The sequence below is a fragment of the Lepisosteus platostomus genome, chromosome 9 (genome assembly GCF_059453375.1).
Source record: "Lepisosteus platostomus isolate fLepPlt1 chromosome 9, fLepPlt1.hap1, whole genome shotgun sequence".
Lineage (NCBI taxonomy): Eukaryota > Metazoa > Chordata > Actinopteri > Semionotiformes > Lepisosteidae > Lepisosteus > Lepisosteus platostomus.
The window spans coordinates 16,843,991-16,866,660 of record NC_142619.1 but is presented as its reverse complement, the minus strand read 5'-3'; the positions used below and the strand labels follow the sequence as shown (position 1 = coordinate 16,866,660).

The 22,670-nt window shown below is 36.4% G+C and overlaps 1 protein-coding gene across 2 annotated transcripts in view; it reads right to left on the bottom strand.

Moving 5' to 3' along the window:
• Nucleotides 1-697: 697 nt before the first annotated feature.
• iqsec3b (IQ motif and Sec7 domain ArfGEF 3b) overlaps nt 698-22,670 on the bottom strand; it is a 239,637-nt gene continuing 217,664 nt past the window's right edge. Inside the window, exons 11-14 of one of the 2 annotated variants that reach the window (XM_088646983.1) lie at nt 16,666-16,827; nt 12,999-13,091; nt 10,434-10,477; nt 698-2,144 (exon numbers count right to left, since the gene is read on the bottom strand). In XM_088646983.1, coding sequence (XP_088503109.1) covers nt 1,683-2,144; nt 10,434-10,477; nt 12,999-13,091; nt 16,666-16,827 — 761 coding nt within the window. In that variant the 3' untranslated portion in view covers nt 698-1,682. The remainder of the gene's footprint in view (nt 2,145-10,433; nt 10,478-12,998; nt 13,092-16,665; nt 16,828-22,670) is intronic. The other variant, XM_088646984.1, reaches the window with a different exon arrangement.

Here is a 22,670-nt window from a genome sequence, read left to right as displayed (position 1 = left end):
TCTTTAAATTCCTCAAAAACTTAAGTCAAAGGTTGTTGGACAATTCATTTTGATTACTCTGCAAGTGGTTGTACCATGAACTATTTTCTCATATGGGCAAGATTATGGATCTCATATGGTTAATTTCATGATGAAAAGTAAAACTAAGATAAAAAGTTCATTTCAACAATGGAGCTATGTTCAGGATTCATACTTTTGAGTGTGGAATTAACGTGTTTTTGTTCTTTTGCAGCTTGCACGTAGACACATCTCCACCCTCAGATATTTTCTCAAATACAAAACCAGCTTGTCTCTGACACTTCTAATAACTCAATATTTTGAAAAGAAAAGAATGTAGCTATTATTACACAAACTCACAGCACTCTTGTAAGCAGATTGTATAACACATGCAGCCTACACATAAAGGCCCTCAAAGGGTTCCCTGGTTTGGCAGGAGGGCAATAGAAAAGATGTAGATAACTGAGCTTCCTTATGTAGGATTACATGGGAAACCGAATAAATTAGTAATAAAAAGGAGCTAAAATCAAACCAGATGTAACTGCTAAAAAAACACAATTTCTATTACAGTTAAACAGTATCCGTGGTGTCCTCACAGGTGCCTTTAATTCAATAGTTATTTTGTTGTCATAGTTATTTCCTATCAAGTATGCAAACAAGTTATTTATAAGAATTGTTTTGTTTGTTTTGTTTTTTACACTTGTTTTACAATCGAGAGACTTTCTGTAAGTAAGAATTCCATTGTACCAGTACCGGTTACATATGGCAATAAAGTTCAAGTTCAAGTTCAAGTTCATGAGAATATGAAAAAATATCTGAATCTACTTTTTTTTTAATTTCCAAGCTGATGGACAATGACTATGACAAAACATTTCTCAGATTAAAACTTTGGCTTTAAAACCCCATTCGCTGCCAAACAACACAATTAATATACAGTATGTAACAGTGAAATTCAGAATGATGACAAGTATATTTAGTGAACAACGGACCAGGAAAAATATTTCAATGGCATATTTTTTTTACAAACCTACCGAGGTACAGTAAACACATGAAGTTTTGTTGAATGGAAGAAAGTCTGTTTTTGTAAAATGGACCACACCAAGAAATGTTGTCTGCTTGTTCCTTTCTATGTTTCAACTAGTCTGACAATGTTGTCTCATGTTACTGACACAGGAAAAACAATCTAGCTCTAGTTTTGAAAGATTGTGAAGTCCATGTTGAGAAACTGGCCATATTTTGGCACATACAGTACAATTCAAATCTAACATATATGTACACACACAATAACAATAGGATTAATTAAAGAGCAAAAGAAAGTGTCTTGAAGTTACGAAAGCACTTCCAAATCAATCAGCTTGTTGACGGATTAGATACGTAAGACACAGTATTTAGTGTTCAGAGCACATGACAGTTTATAGAGGAAGTGTCAGTTATCCTAGAGAAAAAAATATTTAAAAAAACAAATGAAGATTCTAACATCAAGCAATAACCCAACAAATGTCATACAAATTTGTTAAAACTACTTAAATATTTCAAAATACACATATGAATCAAGTAGAACTCTTGTTTCACATTTTTAAATATACCAGTTTCTCTCTTTCATGTATATATATATTTATATATACATATATAGTATATTATATACTGTATGATTCTTTTTTATAAAAAGTCTCTCTGGGAGCTATTTACACTAAACTTCGAGAGCCACTTGAGTACCTTCGCCTACTCATGAGTGGGTTCGGTGGGCAGTACTGGTGTGGATGGTTGTAAGGTGGTGGTGGAGGGGGTAGTGGAGGCTGAGGGCTGCTCTTCATGGGTGTCCCCTGGTTCCCACCCTCTGGTGACCTCATTGGAGTGGAGGCAGCGGATTGGATGAGCTGGTGGGTAGGAGTCTGGCTGAGGAAGGCCTCCATGCGGTTGTGTCCGCCCTTGTCGAGTACAATCACCTTGACAATCTGTTGGCACTGGATGAGTGTTTCTGGGTGCAGGTCTGCAGTTGGTTGGTGGCCTGGTGTCCCAAATCCAGGCTGGAGTGGGTGGTGGTAGAGCTCCCCCCGCTGGTTAAGAAGGGCGCCCGGTTGGGATCCACTCTCTTGGTTCCGGGACGCACTGAGCTGGTACGTTTGAAGCCTGTTGTGAATTGACACCTAGTTTAGAAACAGCCAGAGACAGCATTAAATGTTATAAGACTTTCCTTCTCTAAGATGATAGCCCTCTGGTGTAAACAACACAACAGGCATGCGTCTTTGGGAACGTGCGGCAAGATGCAGGGCCAGTCAGAGAGGGTGCTGGTAGTGCTGGAAGAGGGAGTGGGGATGAGAAGGGAGAATGTTTCTCGGGGGTGGGGGTGAGGAAGGAGGATAGGAGGGCCTGGTGTCATTCTGTATTACGGGTGCAGTACTAAGGAAAAACTGTGCTAAATACACATTGTTAAATGTACATTGTTCAGTAGTGGGTGTCTATCTATTGAGCCTGTAAGCTCCAATGGTGGTGGGAATTCAAGGGATGGTGCTCAGACAGGGTAACTTACACAGACGTCACGAGCGACACTCATCAGAATTCATGCCTTAGTTTTAATCAGTAGCTTTCACCAAGCCAAGAGTGAGTTCAGGTTACATCACTGAACTCCTTCTAGGATAACACAACAAATCTTTATGTTTTTTTTGTCTGAACAAACTACACTGAACTTTTATTAATTGTCTGAATTCAGATCCTTATTAAACTATTTATCTCCTGGGTTTAGTTGGCAGTAGTCGAAAATTTAATTTTTAGTCCCCACATGCCGACAAGGGCTTATGTGGTGTTGAGTTTCTCTCCTACATAGAGGTAACGTAGTGTACATATGTCTAAACTGTATGTATATGTACTTTATACGGCATGTAATGATATAGTGCACTTACCCAAAAAATTACATTTTCGGTGCTTTGTTGGAAGACAAATTTGTTTGGCTTTACAAGGGTGGTCAAATAGGAGCCTAGATACAGGATAAGGTATACAGTATATTGTCATATTTTTTATTCTTTTACATTTAATGTGCGAGTCTCTGTATATTTAGTGTTCTTTAGAAAATATGGTTTGCAAAAGCATATAATAAATAACACTATGGTGGGGTGCCTCGTTAATGTATACAAGTTAATAAACTATTTAATTTTTTTTAACAATTAAGATTACGGTCCAGAAAAAAGGCATAACTTGCAACCATAGGCTATATTAACACAAGCCTGGTGCTGTACAATATGTTTTTTGTTTAAAAATATAAACTAAAAATTTACTTTTAAAGTTAAAGATTCAGCAATTACAGTCTTGTGGTCTTTTTTAGAAAGAGTGTTATTGGCTGTTCTGCCTTTATCTGAGGCCTACTGTACAGGCTTATTTCTACTGAACGTTTAGGTAGTATAACAAGTGATTGTTTGGAGAGAAGTTAATTATTGTTCCTGTTGGAGAAATTAAAGGTATACACTTTCTGCTTATAAAAGGCACGACTGTACTGTAAATATTTTTCTGAGAACAGAACAAGTTTAAATGTTATCCAGTTTGTATGAAGAACACTGGTAGTTTATTGCAAAAAAGTTCATCATGTTTGCAGGAAAGCACAATATTCTGTAATAGTTTTGTGCATTTAAAAAGTGAACTACACTTTTGGAATTGAGCAATTATTTTTTTTTGTTGACATGACATGGAGTACTGCCAAGAAAACCCAGGAAAAATGATAAAGCAACTTGTAGACCTTTTTTGTACTTTTTGTACAGTGCAGTACTTCTGCATTTTGCAATTTTTATCAACAGAAATAAGGAAACAGTTATCGAATGATGTTTAGGATTCCGATATTGCCTGTTTTTTTCCTTGAAAAATTATTCTTAGATTAGTTTTATGTGAAATTACAAATTCCCTATATGACCATTATTTTGACTAAATAAATAGATTAAAATTCTAAAATTAAAATGACAGAAACAATCTTGTTTTTCCTCTTTTGGTTACAACAGCTTTTGAAAAAGATCTTTGACTAATTAAACTAGCAAAAAGATTACCAAGTATTTTTTATACAACAATTTGCTATCAAAGAGCACTATTGTACAACAAGTGGTATCTTGTCGTCCCCCCACTCCACTACTTTAACTTGAAAACGTAGCAGGAGTGAAGGTGTCTTGACATCTATTAATCAAGGCAACTGGCATAACGAATCTCTTTGCAAAATAATAATAAATTAAGCCCATTTTTGCACCAGTCCTTTCTCTATTAGAAGAGACGTTGAAGAAGGTCAGACTGGCTATATTTTCACAATGGTAGCTAATAAAAAAATATTCTCTAATTCAACACAATTAAAAGATCCAGAGCTAGCAAGGTAATGACTATATACATTTGCATGAAACATATGATTTATTTATCTACAGCAATCGCCTACTGTACTCTCTTTGCTACACCCTCTATAAATACCCTTTAAGAACTTTCATCCTGGCTCTGGACAGTTACTAACAACTGTTATTATAATAATATTAATAATAATTGCTTACACTTATATCGCGCTTTTTCTGGACACTCCACTCAAAGCGCTTTACAGGTAATGGGGACTCCCCTCCACCACCACCAATGTGCAGCATCCACCTGGATGATGCGACGGCAGCCATAGTGCGCCAGAACGCTCACCACACATCAGCTATCAGTGGGGAGGAGAACAGAGTAATGAAGCCAATTCATAGAGGGGGATTGTTAGGAGGCCATGATTGATAAAGGCCGATGGGAAATTTGGCCAGGACTCCGGGGTTACACCCCTACTCTTTTCGAGAAACGCCCTGGGATTGTTAATGACCACAGAGAGTCAGGACCTCGGTTTTACTTCTCATCTGAAGGACGGCGCCTGTTTACAGTATAGTGTCCCCGTCACTATACTGGGGCATTAGGACCCACATGAGCCGCAGGGTGAGCGCCCCCTGCTGGCCCCACTAACACCTCTTCCAGCAGCAACCTTAGTTTTTTCCAGGAGGTCTCCCATCCAGGTACTGACCAGGCTCACACCTGCTGAGGTTCAGTGGGTTGCCAGGTGTGAGTTGCAGGGTGATATGGCTGCTGGCCAATAACACTCCCAGTGAAACTGAGAAAAAACAATGTCTCAAATGTCTCCACCACAATTAATGTAGCCTGGACCCTTGGATACTTTGTTTCTTATGGATTGCATTTCTGTCATTGGTCCAATCTTGACTGACATACAGTACTGTACAGTAGCAAATTCTCCTAAACATAAAGCATAGGTCCCTTAGATTTAAAAATAGCTGAAATAAGACATTTCTTAACATACCATCATCATTTTCCCAGAAGGACTAAAAACTAAAAATCAGTCTCTTTCATTTCTAATAAATGTAATTTGTAGTAAAGTGTTGGCAGTAAACTTTGAGCATCTCTAAGGAAACTGATAGTTTTTAGTCTGAGCTTTGTTCTTGATATACTGAGACAGTCACTCCATTTTCATCATTTTTTGATAGATTTAGTTTTCATATCGATTATTTTCATCCAAAACCTCTCGAATTAGGTTGACCTACAGAATATAAGCCTCAGATATATTCGCTTCTTATCAATCTGGTTGCCATCATTTATAGGAAAAATAAAATCTAGCATGGGTGCTAGAGTATGATGTACCACAGAGCTCCACAGTACTGAATATTGAGTCTCATCCATCCATTTTCTAATCACTTTCTCTAATACAGTGTCACAGAGGAGCCGGAGCCTGTTCTGGCAAGCAACGGGTGGAGGGCAGGATACACCCTGGACAGGATGTCAGTCCATTTGAGGGCACACATAGACACCGACATGTACACAATCACACTAAGGACAGTTTTTCTACATTATGCCTGGGAGCACCCAGAGGAAACATGGCGAGAATAAACAAACACACAGATAACACTGCAGGTCCAGAATTGAACCCGAGGCCCCAGTACTGTGAGGCAACAATGCTGCACCACCATGCAGCCCTAATGTTAAACTTTAATAAGAAACTGCAACATGTAATTCAGTGTCTAAGTAAGAATTCTACTTTCAACAAAAAATAAGTTACTGGTATGCACAGGACTGAACATATACTGTACAGTATATGAAAAGTATTTTAATAATCTTTGTTTTCATAATAAAATACTATGAACGTAACTGTTGGCACTGTATTAACAAAAGAAGGTATAAATGAGTTGTTCACGATTTAAATAATTATCTGTGTTCTTTATGTATCACTTCCTGCAATAAATACAGTTTGAATTGTTCTTGTTTAATTTATTTCTTCATTAAAGGTATCATCCACATCTTACGCACTATTATGTTTTGCTATGACTTACTTTTGCTCTTTTTCAACTTTTTTTATATTGATAGTTTTGGACTTTTGTGAACATTTACAGAGTTTACAATATTTACAATCTTTACAATATTTAGTTCAGCCTTAATTCACATTCCATAGATATGACGGAAGTGATGGGTAATAGATCAGCACAAAGGAAAAACTGCAAAAGCAATTAGGGAAAAGGTCAAAAGCACTTGGTCCTCAGAAGATTTTAGGATATTTTGCCCATGTGACAGCCCACCAGTAGGTACTCATCGGGGAAGTCACAGCTGCAGGAAATACTTCAGGTGTCTGGATGAACACCTGGTGTGAGCTGTCCTATTCAAACATCTAAACTGTCTAAACTCTCTTTGGAAGAAAAGAAAACCCTTTGTGAAAGCAGATTTGTGTCAGAATAAAGCTCTCCTGAACCCAGGGATTGGAGAATTGGCATGACTAGGCAGCCTAGTGCTGTGGGGGGTACACTATATGCTGTGGAGATGTAAGGAAAGTAGCCTGAGGTGGCAGCAGTGTCTGCCAACTGTATTGCCAGTGTTGTGGCTGGGCAAGGGAGGTGGTGAGGTGGAACCTTTATGCATGCTATGAGCTACTGTATAAGTACCATGGAGGTATAGAAAGATGGATGGAATGGAGTCCAAGCCTTCGACTGGGGCTCTGACTACACTTAGGTCCAGTAGCAGCAGAGGCTGATGGGTGTTGTCCACAGAGAAGCACTAGGGCTGGCCAGCAGACTCACGGAACATACTGTATGTGTAGTGATGTTTTCAGTCACCAGAGAAGCAGTGTAGCCCGGAGAGTCGAATGCTGTTGGCTGCTGACGCCAGAGAAGTGTTGCCAGTGTGGTTGGAATTGAAGAATGGTGAGACGGAAGACTGGCAGGTAGAAAGTTAGGATCCCAGAGAGGTTCTGATGGAAAAGTGGTTCCAACAGGGGATGTGCTTATTGCTAAGATGTGTGTTGCATGGTTGTGCCAAAAGTGTGAGCCGGAGTGAGTCCCTTAGTGATTTTCGGGCTACAGTGAATCTTCTCTCCTCCGTGGTCCTGCCCCAGAATGACTAAAGAGGTGAGTATTATGAGTATGGAATTATGTGTTAAATGTGCATGTGTAAGCGAGTGTGGTACTGTATATGTATGAGTATGAGAGAGCGTATTGTGAAATGTGAGGTGAAGAAACCAGAGAGTAGGAGATGCAGGCTGAAGGGCTCCCAGCTCTGATGGAAGAGGAGTGGGAGCGGCTGCTGAGGCTGAGGAAATGTCTGCCATGTTTCTGCAGCAGGGCCAGAAGAGAACCTTGGCAGGGGGCGAGTGTACGCAGACTGGGAGAATGTTGTGCCAAATAAAAGTCAAAAGCAATGCTACACAGTGTGAGTTAACGAGAGTTACTCTTAAAATATTGTGAGAATACTGTGAAAAAAGTGTGGTTATGGTGTAAGGATTATGAAAATGGTGATTATAAGTGACAGTGGAAAAACATAGGTGCAGCAGGTCTGTAAAAACTCACCTGGTAGGTGTGGTAATTATCTGTCACAGCCCAATTATTCTTCTAGTTATTGGTTATCATTACGAGCTGTATTTTTCCACAGACTGATGACTTGTCATCAAAGAAAAGACTGATCGATAAACCTATATCACTGCATTCTTGCATAAACATATCAATGTAAAAGAAAGGCTTCACAGGGAATTCTCAGATGAATTATGTAAAGAAATCAGAGACAAATTAAATTTCAAAATTAAAGCAGGAATTTTTAATTTTTAATTTTCTACCTCCTTATTCTTTGAAGTTTTCTGTTTAATCCACATAATTTAATCTTTGGGGAAATGTGAACCTAATGTTGGTACTTTGGTACATGAGTAAACAGGCACCATGTGATGGCTAACATTTGCTCCTACAGTGCCTTTAAACCCCACAATTAGAACCAACAAAAACACCCAGTCAATTAATTAATTTACAGCAGATTAAAAATATTGCATATACTGTAACGGCATAATAGTGAACCAAGTTTCAAGAATTCATAGGGGCTATGAGAGGAGAACGTGACATCTTGACAACTTAAATGAAGTATTTCCTAATCAAAACATGCAGATACTCTATAAACTGAAAATGTTTGAGCGCCCACACAAAAAAATCTAATAACTTAAAACATATTGTATCAAAATCAAATTATTACATGTACAGCATGAGTCATGAAGGGCTAGGTTTAGGTGGCACCTGAGGCATGATAGATTTTTTACACATAAAAACCCATGCTAAATATTGATTCTGTTTTACTGTGCCAAAAAATATAAAAGTAGTGCTGTTCTATGGTTGAATGCTTCAACTGCAACAACACAATCATCTGGCATTTAGGTTTTTAAGTTTGTTAGTTTTGTGAAATACAACATTTCTCTAGTTCAATATTTGCCATAAAATTTATTAACAAGCAAACACATGGCTATTAATTATTTTGGTAGTGTGATTAATTTCAGACACCCTGTGAATATCAGATTTCATTTTTAGTGCAATTTTTGACTGTCCTGCCACTTGAAAGAAACAAGAAGAAAAACATTATTTGGCTTCCACCACCATAAGCAATAAAGCCTTGCAAATTTTACTTCATGTCATAATTTAATGTAGATGGTCAACTCAAACTTGGCAAAAGTGCAAAAACATCTAGATGAGGATCCTCACTATACCTAGCAGATCTGTGACTTTTATGATAACCTTGTAAAAATATCCTCTGTCGCATGACCGTTTATCTTTTTGACAGCTAATCTCCTTAGGTAGCTTGACATTTGCACAAGGAAATATAATACATTTTCTTGCAGATTGCAGCTTTGATAGTACATGGTTCTGCAGAAGAACTGCAATGAATACAGATTTCACATCACCTTTATTCTTTCATTTTATTTTAAAAGCTTAACAATACACCCTAAATATTGTGCCATATCAATATTTTCATGTACTGTATATCTCCATAGGGCAAACTCTTAATGAGCAGTAAATAGCACAATATGCTGCAGTGAGAGGCTAAAGACTCTCAATAAACATTTATCTCATAAAGGTTTACTATGGTATATCTCTTACATCTGTAATTTTCCGATGTTTTTTCCATATTTTTACAAAGCATTAGGATTGCTTTGCCAACGTTTCCTATATTTTCTATCATTCTTCCATGATTTGTGCTTTATTTCAATTTACTCTACTATTAGGATGTAATACAACAGTATACATTAATAAGGCCCACTAAAAGAGTAAAAAAGGAAAACCTTCTTTGACATTTAAGTTTCAGATTACGCAATGAATTATTATGCTATTATTAAGATGTTTAAGACTTCTGTTTGATTTGGTAAAATCACCTTATGATGGTGGAAAACAGTTTAAGAATATGGCCTTAAACAGGGTTTCTGTTGAGAAAATTCCATTGATAATTAGTTTGAAGGCTTCCAACTGTGTGAATTAAATGTTTATGACTGTAATGATGAATTCAAGTTCTATAAATAAATACAAATGGAAGAATAAACAAATAACCTAATCATTTATGCCATTAAACTATTTTTAATCACTACAGCCAGCACACAATTAAGGAGCACAAATATTATTAGGTATATACAGTATATGGTTTTTAAAAATATATATATTTTACAGCTCTTTATAGCTCTTGGTATCCCTTTTTACTCTTATGACCTTTTATACATTATTACCTCTTTTGTTCTTCTGCTCTTCACTGCATTTTTTTCATCAAACCAGTCCTCTGTTGTGTCTCAGATAAAGCTTTCACATCCAATTCAAGTGTTATTCTTGAAAAAAGTTATTGAACATTTTTTGCTTTGTTGACTCGGTGTGTCTTCAAGTCTGCCATGTGGGCATGTGTGCTTGTGTGTATGACAGCATCCACAGCATCATCAATGAAAAATAAAACCAATTACTCTGTACCATAAATACAGTACAAGCACGTAGCACCGTACAGTGCTGGGTAACCTGTGATACATAGGAATTTTAGGCACTGTTGTAGATAAACATACTCAGAAGCACACTTGTACTGGTTGTTCTCATAAACTTACTCAACTAAACTCTCCTTCAAATCAAAACAAAATAACTTACCTGTATTTGGGGTTCTCCTTATTAAGGACTACGTACCTCAACTTTGTTGTTCCCTGTCTTTTCATCAAGATCCTGCTTGCCTAGGAAGAAACCAATAATATATACAGTATATAGTATTAGTATTTCTATAAAAAAGTAAAACTCAATAGTATAACTTGTGTCTACAGTAAAATTTTATAAAGCAATTTTAATGTTTGTATTGATTATCTCCCCAATAATAACTCAAATTTAATCACAAAGAGAGCCTTAGTTCAAAGAATATTAAGCTATTAAGTCTTTTTTAACTCTAAACTCTAAGAATTTAAAGAGGTTTGTGCCTATCTCAAGAATAATTTTACTATATGTTACTACTGTATATATATATATTTACTGATTTTTACTATACTGCAATACATGCTTTAAACAATTTCCTCTCTTTTACTTGTCAAGTAACATACAGTACACTGAAAACTGGTAGTGTTCCATTGTATATTCTACTGTAAATGGCAGCCTTAGGAATAGAACCAGACTTCAGCATAAGATTGCCCACATTCAGTCTTTCCTTGATTATACTGCTGCAGAAACCCTGATTCATCACATCGTGGATGGATTACGGTAATAGCCTTTATAGTGATCTCCTTACCGGCTCCCTAAACAAACTTCAAATGGTCCAAAACGCAGCTGCTCAACTTCTAATACGTTCAAGGCTCTGTGAGTACACCAATTCTTCTCTAGCTCCCCATTACCCAGTGTATTCAGTTCAAATTTTTATTCTTAACTTTTAAAGCATTACACACCACATCCCTCACAATATTAAGCATCTCTCATTACTCCCTATGTAATACCAAGAAGGGCTTTATTTTGAGCTGAAGCACACCTTTTAGTAGTTCTTATAGGTACAAGCGATTGGGGACACGCAGTATCACCCAGGTTGCTCCAAAACTCTGGAACTCACTCCCTGCTAATCTGAGAAATGTTAACTCTAATATTTTTTAAATCTAGTCTTGTCTGTTTAGTCAGGCTTTGAATTACTGTTTGGCTTAATTTTGATGTTTTTCTTTCTTTTTTTGTTTTGTTCAACACTATACAAAAAACAATAGTGTATCGTACATGGGCACTAAAGTAAATCCTTATCCTTATAAGTCTGAGTATTCACACTACATTGGAAATGTCTGCACTAATAATGCCATAATTTGAATGTTGGTGCTATTTTAAAACTGCCAAGCCATCACTAAATAGTCATTGAAGTAACAATCTTGGATAAAATGAACCATAGTCTTCTGTAACTGAAATGGAGTTTTTAAACACAAAATATCATACTGTTAATTTGCCAAATTGTTTTGCTATTAATATAAAGAATGATTAATAGCCTATTGCACCCAAATAAATTGATGGGAATACCAGATGGGCTGGAACAAAGAAGTAAATGTAAACTAAACCTTTCATTAATATCTGACTATAGGCTGCTTCATTCTGGAATTAAGATAAGGGCAATTTAATGCAGGTCATCATTGTCATAAATTTGTGCCAGAAAACAACAGCCCAACAAAAAGTACCAGAGGAGTATTGTGTACTGTATTTCTGTACTTTAATTAAATTGTTTTGAATTAAACCTTACTACTGGCATTTGGTATAAGAAATATTAATTCCTACCAGTCTTATAAAGAACACATTTATAATATGTTGATATAATATGTTTTATAGTATGTTTAACTGTGTGTAATATTCTGTACGTTGTATGATCTAATATTTTCCAGTAACCGTAGATTATTCCTCTGCATATGTCATAATATTCTATAACTGGATATGTAAAGCCATCACATTTTTATTAGAGCTTTCATTAATTGCATCTTAAATACTAGATGTTTAAACTGATGTTTTGTATTCCCACCAATGTTTTTAGAATGCTGCATTCATGCTTGTAAAAAGCAGATAAGAAACATTATATAAACAGAAGCAATCAAAAGAAAACACAATCAAATCTGAGAATATCTGGGTCTCCAGTGTCACATGTGCCTTACAGGAGAATACATTAGAGCAGGCTCAGAATGTGCACAAGACAGGATGCTTTGTGGCAATTTATGGAGATTAACTCAGACTAAATGCTTTGAGGATATCTGTTCCATGCACCTGTCTGTAGTTAAATCAAAGCTCCTCTCTGATCTTTCGGTGTGGATTTCTGTGTGTAATCAAGATCAAGAAGTAAATAATCAATCAACAATCAGAAAGTGAAACTTGCTTTAATTGCTTGCTCCACTATTAAAACATTTATTAATTTTAAATGCATTTAAATTTAAATGCATTTTCTAATTTTTAACAATAACAATAACTACGCTTCAAACAATATTTTGTCTAGAAACAGGGCAAATAAAGAACACTGAACAGTAGTATTTGGAGTATTATTTGATAGATTCAAAATTTCAGTATTTCCCTGCTGCTTTTTCTTTTTCAGGTGCACTGCAAAAATATCATTACAGATTTCAGCTGTTCAACCATTTTAATGTACCCAGGAAAGTGTTGCCCTGTAAGGATTTAACATAGGATAGGTGGCTCCTCATAAGACTTTGCAGTTCTTTTGCATTTTTCAATGTTTTTACATGGAATCTGTAGTGTAAGGAGTACCTGTCGGGGAGCTCTGCTTTCCTCGGCTCTCCAGCTGTGTTCCGTTATTTTTGGAGGAATGAGTCTTTGCCCCTTGTTGTTTCTCTAGCTCCCCTGCAAAACATTAAAAGACCAGTTCAGACTGAGATCTGTGATAATATTGGAGCAGCATGGGACAAGAGAAAATGGCATTGCTCACAATGTAATGAATCATGCATTTAGTGTGCATAACTGTACAGTACCTCATTTTGAGTGAAAAGTAAGAATTACAAAATCTTTTGAGAAGGATAAAATTTAAATCATAGTGAAAAATGTATACTAATTTATTGAAATTACAACTATTCTAACCTCTTCCACATATTTTACCATTGGTTCTCATTTGGCGATTAAGTGGTGTCACTGTCTTCCTTGAAAAAAAAAATAAACTCAATCTACTAAAAAAAAAATTCCTAAGTGTCCTAAGAGTAACACCATTCAGGAAAACAGTCCAACCTTTGTAGAAGAAATTTGTGGTTTCCCCAGATCATTTTTACAATTAATTCTTAATTCTATTAAAATAGAGAACAGAGAATATCCTGAAATAAACAAATTTCATTGAATGTTAATATTAATAAGGAAATAAAGTGGCTAGTATTAATATTTAAGGTTTTAGAATGCTGTGCTCAGTAACCATTTAAAAATAGTTAATTTTCAAGATCAGCTATAAATTATGGAAAACAAATTTACTTAATACTGTATATCAGAATGCACCTTATTGACAAATAAAACTTAGCACTGATATGTTGCAGGTTTATTAAGATGTGCTTTCAGAAAAGTAACAATTTTAGTTTTAAGAGGTAGTACTGACAATTTTCTAGGAATTTACTGCTGTGTTTCTCTACAACATTCTTTCGCCAGGAATTTCAAAGATACTGTATACAGTACATACTTTTGTGTTTCTGTGTTCCACTAATTGTAGTGGAGATGGCATGACTGTTAGTGTGTTAGCCAGAGCCTGTTCCAGGAAGATTATTCTTTCTTCTGAAAAGCACTGCTTGCATTCATAACCTCTGGCTCAACTAGTTTTACAGCATGTTCATACTTTTTAGCTAGCTGTACTGCATTACAGGTAATGACAAGGATACTCTTTGTGTGCCTGAACTTTGACATGTGTTAATGCAGAGCTGAGTCTGCATGCTGCTTTATTTTTTATCTAAAACAAGATTAAGATTACAAAGGGCTGTTCAAACATAATACACACAAAGGCAAATATTACTGCTTGCTGACTTTCAGAGCCATTTCCCATGAGGGGGGACATGGATTAGAAAGGTCAGCTCCTGCATATTTAACAAAAAAGTTATTTGTAAAGTGTAGTCCCTTCAGTATAAATTCTGCTTCCCAATCCAGACTCATGTTTAATCTTACAGTTTGTCAGAGAAGGGCATTTTAAAGCATAGCTCTTTGGCATAGGGGAATAATTCATAGTGGAAAATTTCATGGTGGATGAGGAAAAGATACAGTTGCAAATGTATGATTCTTTTTCAAGATAGATTTTGAATTGTTTTGCGTCTCTTGCAAGCGATAGTATTTTCAAGCTACAGTTTAAGCCAGACTATGAAGTAAAAGAGGTTAGAAAAAAAGTAGTTCTTTCTCTACACTTTTCCTTAAGATAAAAGAAAGAATTGTTTCGTTGGGTGAAATATCTGTTTTTTATCTTTCCGCTGAAGAGAGAGGGAACAAAATATTCACTGCAGCACTACACGTATCTGTAACCCCTAACAACCACAGGGACAGTTTTATCTTCCAGTTGAGCTCTGAATGCCTTAATTGTGACAGTAATGAGGAGTACAGAGTAGTGGTTAGGGTTTAGGATTTGTAATTGCAAGGTTGTGGGCTCACAATATTTTAGTTTTTTTTACACTTGGACAGTGTACTTCACTGAGACTGGTGCAGTGAAAATACCCTGATGCGTAAAGAAGGACTAGTTCAGGTCACTTTTGATGCTTTTTTAAAAATATATTTTTCGCCAATTAATTAAATAAACTCATTCTACTACAAAATTTCAGCTCTAGTTGTTACACCCCGACGAGCTTCAGCACTGCCGCATTAGCTCCACCAATTACCAATGTGCATTCCACACATGCTGGAGACTCACTGGGGCCATCCTCTACGAGATCAGGCCGGGCCTATCAGGCCAATTAGGGAACCTCGCACAGTATTTAAGCCCTGAGGAACCATTCCTCAGGGCTCAGACATTGAATTGCTAACCCTGCTTTGAGTTTGTCCCCAGTCCCCAGTCCCCAGTCCCCAGTCCCCAGTCCCCAGTCCCCAGTCCCCCAGTCATCATTGCCACTAATCATCTCTTCATCACCTCAGACCTCAGCCTCTGCTCTGCCTGCTTCAGCTGCATAGCTACTGCCTCAGCTGTTTGTCCTCTTCAGTGCTGTCATTGTATAAATTATCTCGATTGCTGCATATCTTGGCTCATTGACTCTAATTTTTGCTGAGCCCATTTCAACACCTTGTTGGGCCTGGCATGACACTAGTATGCTTTATTAATATTGGTAGTATTGGCTCCTAGGTTTCTGCCCATTGACTAAAACCTCTGGATCGTGATTTCCTGGAATAAAGTTTGTAATGCACAAATGAATCTACATATACTGTACAGTGCTATACATATTTATTAATACCCCTCAATGAAATAGGAACAAAATGAGTTCCTATTTCCTATTTGAAAGAGATGTCTTAATCTGACTTAAAAGATGTGTTACACTTCTAAATATCCTTTAGTGCTTTTCCCTAAGACATTCAGTAGTAGCATGTACTGTACCATCAAGGTTAAAATCAAAAAGCTCTCCAAAGAATGCAATCAAGGCTCATTATCCTTTACAAGTTGGAGGATGGTTATAAAGGAACAAAAATCTAAATCCTATTCCACAGTTGGATCCTGTAATAGTAGGCTTAGGCCTATGTATACAGTATAGTGGCAATCCTACCAGGAAGAAGACTTGCCACTGTGGCAATCAACCATAAATCCATAGACAGCAGAGATCTCCAAATTAAACTGCCAACTTCAGGACACAAAGTATCAAAAACTACCATTCAATGTTACCTACGTGAATGTGGCATTCATGGTTGCATTGCAAATCAGCAACCTTTTTCTGACAGCAAACCACAAAAAGGGGCATCTGAAAGGTAATCAGTACAATGTTTTTTGCTGGACATTATCATCAACTTTATGTGTGGAATAAACAGGACAGCCAGCAGCCATATCACCTTGCAGCTCACGACTGGCAACCCACTCAAGCTAAGCAGGTGTGAGCCTAGTCAGTACCTGGTTGGGAGCAGTCCTGGGAAAAACTACGGTTGCTGCTAGAAGTGGTGTTAGTGGGACCAGTAGGGAGTAGTTCAGGTGGGTAGCTGCGTCAGCATGCGTAGGCTGCAAAGGAACAAGTAATAGGTTTATTCCATGCTGAAAAAAAGATGAAAGAGAACACAACTTTTCAGCCGAAACGTTGTGTTCTCTTTCTTCTTTTTTTCAGCATGGAATAAATCTATTACTTGTTCCTTTCCAGTAGGGAGTGCTCACCCTGTGGTCTATGTGGGTCCTAATGCCCCATTAGAGTGATGGGGGCACTGGTGTGGTAAGATTCACACATCACATGTTTCATTTCTATAGGCACCAAACAACACAGAGAAGGGAACTCACATTCAATGCGGATCTGCTCCATCTCAGTCACCTCAGCAATTGACTCCTTCAGGTCTTCCACAAATTTAAGCAGCTCTTCTGCACTCTGGGCACAGAAATTCAGCACCTGTTTCTTCTCTGACCCAGAGTAAGGAGACACAATAGTGATCCCATGGGGGTAGTCTAAGTAAAAAAAAGACAGATAAGAATAGGGTTGATTGATGTGATGCTTTGACTGAATTTAGGGGGAATTGGACAGGATGGTATAATGCAATCAAAAAGTGTGCAAATGCTGAAAATGACAAAAGCCTATACATATATAACTATACATATATATACGATATATATACTGTACATATATAACAGGTTTCATGTGTAGATGTGGAACAATACATTGCTGAACAATGTGGAAAGATCTGAAAGTACATTTCAGAAGATATAACAACACTTAGTAAGAAAAAAAACTTTTAGGAATATTTATTGAGAAGTTACAGTAGGCATACAAAGCTTTGGCATAACCCACATGACTGTGATTTAACTAAATGATAGAAAAATGCACGGAAGAGAGGGCTTACTATGGTATTCTAGGAAATGTCATGAAATAATTATATGATTGTATTATATACATATTATATCATACTGCAGTTAATTTTCACATATTCCATTCACATGGCAGAGGTTTTAAAACTGCAGTATATGCTATGAAGGAAATACTTCCTGTTCCATTTTATACAGTCTCAGAATAAAAGAGGAGTTGGACAAACAACAATCCCATTATTCGAGATACTTTACTGTACCATCTGCAGCATACATTGGTTACTCTCTGTAACTAAATGGAAAAGGGAACTTTAGAAAATATTATAAATGAAAACATGGAAAAAATACCAGAAACTTGGATTACTACAACTGTACAGGTATGTATTAAGTTGTCTAATAGTATTTAGCGCTAAAGAATGAGACCAGTTCTATCATACATTTAGTGGAAAACGGGTCAAACCAGTCATAAAATGGTACAATACACACTTTGTTTGCTTTGTGAGGGAGACGATGAACTTATATTTTATCTTAATGCTAAATATACAATCTGTGATAGAAGAAAGCAGCCGAAGTTTGTGTGAGGGTAGAATTGTTTATTGAATTTAGTGAAAACTTTGGTTTGTCCCACTTGGCTAAGAGTCAATTTCCTGTCAATAGGATGGGGAGGCTAGGATCCCCATGCTTAGTGAAAAGGCGACCAAGGTGGAGACGGAATGGAGGAGGGATTTGAAAATGAGCAAGGAAGAGGAGAGGATGACATGTGGTAAAAGGAGAGGATGACATGTGGTATATATGCGAAGTGAGGCAATTACATCGGGATTAGGTGCAAATTGTGCCAAGTAAGCATAATTCGGCTGCCTTCGTCCCTCACAAACTTTCACTAGAAATCCATTATTTAGTGGTAGCTCAGGGATACAATTCTTGCCTTTTTATATAACAGGGTGTGAGTTTATTCCGACCAGTACAAGATTTGTGCTTTTCAGAAATGTTCCCTTACTTTTAAATATATGAAATTTAAAATGTACAATGTTTATATATATGTTTTTTGCCCCTTTTATCTTATTTGTTATTGATATAATTATTGTATTTAGCTTCACTAAAGTTGTTAAAGCACTTTCCTCACATACAGTAGCACCCTTTTCTGTTTAACGTTTCTCATGTAACAAAGGGTTGTCTCATGCACTCTCTTTCTTGTCCGAATCATCTGTTGTTAAGAACCAAAGATTACCAAGCATTAATGTCAAACTTTTTCCAGTCATCTCTCATAAATCCATGTGTGGATTAGGCTAGTCACTGTTACTCAAGTAAAAGGTAATTGGTCAAATTTATCAACAGGTTTTTTAAATTTAATTTATCATGCTGAACATTGCTTCTGGGAGACCTTCACTAAAGCAAGTTAGGCCCTGTCCCAATATGCACACTTGCAGTCTTGCGCCCTTCATATACTGTGCACATTCCTGTTGAAGTCTGCTAGAGCTTAGGGTGTTGCATTTCTAAATTTCCTAAACATGTTAAGTTCCTTGTACTGTCATTTTTGTACTGGGACAGACATTATGAAATACATTTAGTAGTAACTCTGAATAAATTACTACTAAATAACCAGCAGCCATATTACCCTGCAACTCACTACTGGCAACCCACTGAAGGGAAGCAGGTGTGAGCCTGGTCAGTACCTGAATGGGAGACCTCCTGGGAAAAACTATACTGATGGGGACACTATGCTGTAAAATGGCATGTCCCTTGGATGAGATATCAAACTGTGGTCCAGTGCAAATCCCAGTGCATTTCTTGAAAAGAGTAGGGATGTGACCCTGGTGTCCTGGCCAAATTTCCCACTACCCTTTACCAATCATGGCCTCCTAATTATCCCCATCTATGAATTGGCTTCATCACTCTGTTCTCCTCCCTACTGATAGCCCATAAAAGCATTACATAAGTGTTAGGATTTTTTAACATTAATAAACAATATTGTAAAAGATTCCTTCGTTTACTTTGCCTGTTTTGAGTTAAGCCTGCTCAACATGATGTGTCAGTTCTTTTGTGCACAGACAGATGAGATGAAATTCAATTTAATCAAACTGCGAGCAGAGACTGAAAAGAAGCATCAACAATGGACAGTATTTTGACCCTGAGCCGTGTAAGCAGCAAGTGTCATCAGCGAGGGTGTCCCATTACCCTGTTTATAACAATCCACCCTCGAATACTCACTCACTTGAAGTCCACACTTGCACTTCATCACAGAGGTGCAGACTTGGAGGAAGGGCTTAGTGCACAGTGCGAGAATTGGGACGTGAGAATTGGCCTTAATTTACAGGAAATGAATCAACAAGCAGTTTTAAAAAGAAGACTGGGCTAAAATTATTCAAAACTGATGCAGGAAATAATAAATAACTATAGAAAATGTTTATGTTAAGAACTTTATTTTACTTAGTATTAACAATGTGCTCCGCTAGAGCTGTTAGAAAGTGGTGTTTGTGCTGTTTTGGTTCCCGAGATAAAGCAACTATTTTTTCCCGCTCCACTACAGAGGCACAGACAAATCAGACTATTTTCAATTTTCATTGTACTATTTCTGTTTATTTGCTCTTAAAACAGTATGATACAGGTACTGTATGGTTTTAAAGCCATTACAGTATGTGTATAATATATTTTTTTATAATAAGCATGATCTGTTTCCTAATTACTTTTGATTTAAATTATCAGTAAGACAAGTATAGATGTAGTTCATATGTAAACATGAAAAAAATATTGCGTTCACAACAGCCAACAAATCAATAATAAACAAACAAACAACCTATAAAACAATAAACCATTTTTTAATATATATCTGGCTCAGTAATTTTGCTTTGTGAAAATCCCCTACTTATATTTTAATATTAATTTAACATACTATGATATGTAACATAATTAAATCTGTAGTATACATATTATATTTTCAAAGAAAGTCTTCTATTTGTTAGAAGTACAACTTGCATTGGTATTGGCCAGGCATTGAGCCCTAGAACATTCAGGTGGCAGGCAAGAGTTTTACCACTAAACCAAAGAAACATATCAAATTCATTACAGTATGAACATTATGAATCACAATGGAAATCCTTCAAACTCTGACAGTTGAACATATAAAGGGGGAATAGTTAATTTTTGTTCAGTTAATTAACCTTAAGTGCAATTTTTACTATTCATTCTTTGTTTGCAAAAAATAAATTGTAACTTTAATTTGAAAAATTAATAACCAATTCATAAAGGTACAGTAACAAAATGTAAAACTCTTAATATTCTGAAAATAGTATTAAGATGGAGTGAATGGTGAAAATATGGAAAATAGACATACAGTGAAACATTTTTCTGGAAAAAGCCTCTAATAGCAGGTGACATGGTAGTGCAGTGATTAGCATTGCTGTGCATTGTTGCCATACAGTGCTGGGGCCCTAAGTTAAATTCCTGGAGTTTCTATGTTGACATGGGTGTTTCCCCATTTCCTCCTATAATCCAAAGACACACAGATACTGTAGGTTAATGGATTTCTAGGAAAACTGGCCCTTATGTGAGTGTGTTTGTGTTCTTTTGTTTCTGCCCTGTGATGGACTGCCCAGGGTATTTCCCACCTTGTGCCTGTTACTTGCATGAATAGGCTCTATCTTCCCTGTGGCCTTGTATGGGATAAAGTGGTTAGAAAATGTACTCTACTATGTATATTTTGTACTGTTAGGAAAAAAACACCTCTGTTATTATACAGTATTTGTCCAGTCTTCATCTTCTGCTTGTATACCAATGACACTCTTAGTATTACTCACAGTACTTGTAGTTAGGAGTCTTTATGTGTACTGCGCATCTAATTTTTTCAGTGTAAGATTAATTTAAAGTGATTGAAAGACATTATAGGGCTGTAACACTTTAGAAGTTTAACCAAAAAGCTTTACGTATAAAAACAACTAAAAGCATTAAAATCAAAGCAGTTTTTTTTTACCCCTTAAATAAATTACAAGAATAACTGCAGAACATACAGTACAGGCTTAGAATAACCCTTCATTACTTCAAAACAAACATACAAATACATGTACTGTACTTTGTGAGACAATGTCCTATACTACCAAGGATCTGGGGTTTAATTTTTATTCCTTTTTTTAACAACTGAACATAGTCTGTGTGAGGAGTCTGTTCAACGATGTAACAACCACTTAGACCAGTCTATAAATTTTTTCTCGGGAACAAACTGCAGGATTTAATGTAATTACACTTGAGTAAATCGCAAGACAAATGGGACTTAACCATAAACTGCACTTCCACAATTTTTAATTCAGTCTCTGTTAGCTCTGGATAAAAGTCCTTCGAGGCTAGTTATTGTCACAATTTGTATTCATTAAAATAAAAGTAAACACAAAACTGACCTCTAGATTTGTTTTTGTGGCCATTTATTTAAAATGAGTGACTTGGGACCTCAGAATGTCTACATTCTGCTTATATACAGTACAATGCATCCGGCCATGTAGTGAAGTGTGCAGTCTAGACAACTGGCAAGAAGTTACTGTACCTGCTGATGGTATGTTCAGTTGGCTTACACACAAGTCAGAAAAAAATTAGATGAGTCCTATAAGCTGCTTTAGTCCAAAAATTCCTTGCAATGCTTGTTAGTGTTTTCCTTCATTTACTTTTTATCACAGAATATTGTTAGTACTGTATAACACAAATGCCTACTATTTACTACAAAGGACCTGTTATTTATGTTGCAATGATAGTGTCCTTGTTTTGAAAGTGTCAGGCTTCTTTCTAACCTTCATCCACTAAATACTAATACAACTGAATCTGGTTGCAGTAATCTCCTATTACATTTTATAGATTTATCTTCTCCTTTGGTTAGTAGCTGTCCTGTCATTTTGGATTCACTCTTTCTGAAGTTTCAATAAATACCTGTAGGCAAATCATCCTTTTACCATTTGTAAAATACAGCCTATTTCTGGGATAGTTAAAGCAGCTTTGACTCTTACAGTACTTATCACTTACTAATTCTTTGGCATTTTCAAGAACCAGAGCTCATTTGGTAATCATGCATTCACCTCCTATGCTCCTCGGTAAAGGGACTCTGTACCTCTGAAAATTCACAACACTAATTCTCTTGCACTTTTTAGATTGCAATTAAAATTGCACCTTTTCACTTTTTGTATGAGGAATGTTTGATTTATATTCATTTTGTGAGATCAAGTGATTGTGTATTGATTTCTACATCTGTGGAAGTATAGTGCTTTGAGGATTTTGGTGTAAGTTATATACTAATTAGTATATAATTAGTGATGATTTTGGGACCATCCTGTAATTACACAGCTGCTTTGGATTTTGTAAATTAGGTATACAATGAATTGATTTGAATAAGGGCATGATCGAATGTCAATGTGCCATTTACATGTGTAAGGCAAGGTTTCTTTCAAGGTACAAAATAAACAAAAGTATAATTCACTCCATATTTTTAAATGTACTGTACTTTATACAGTATC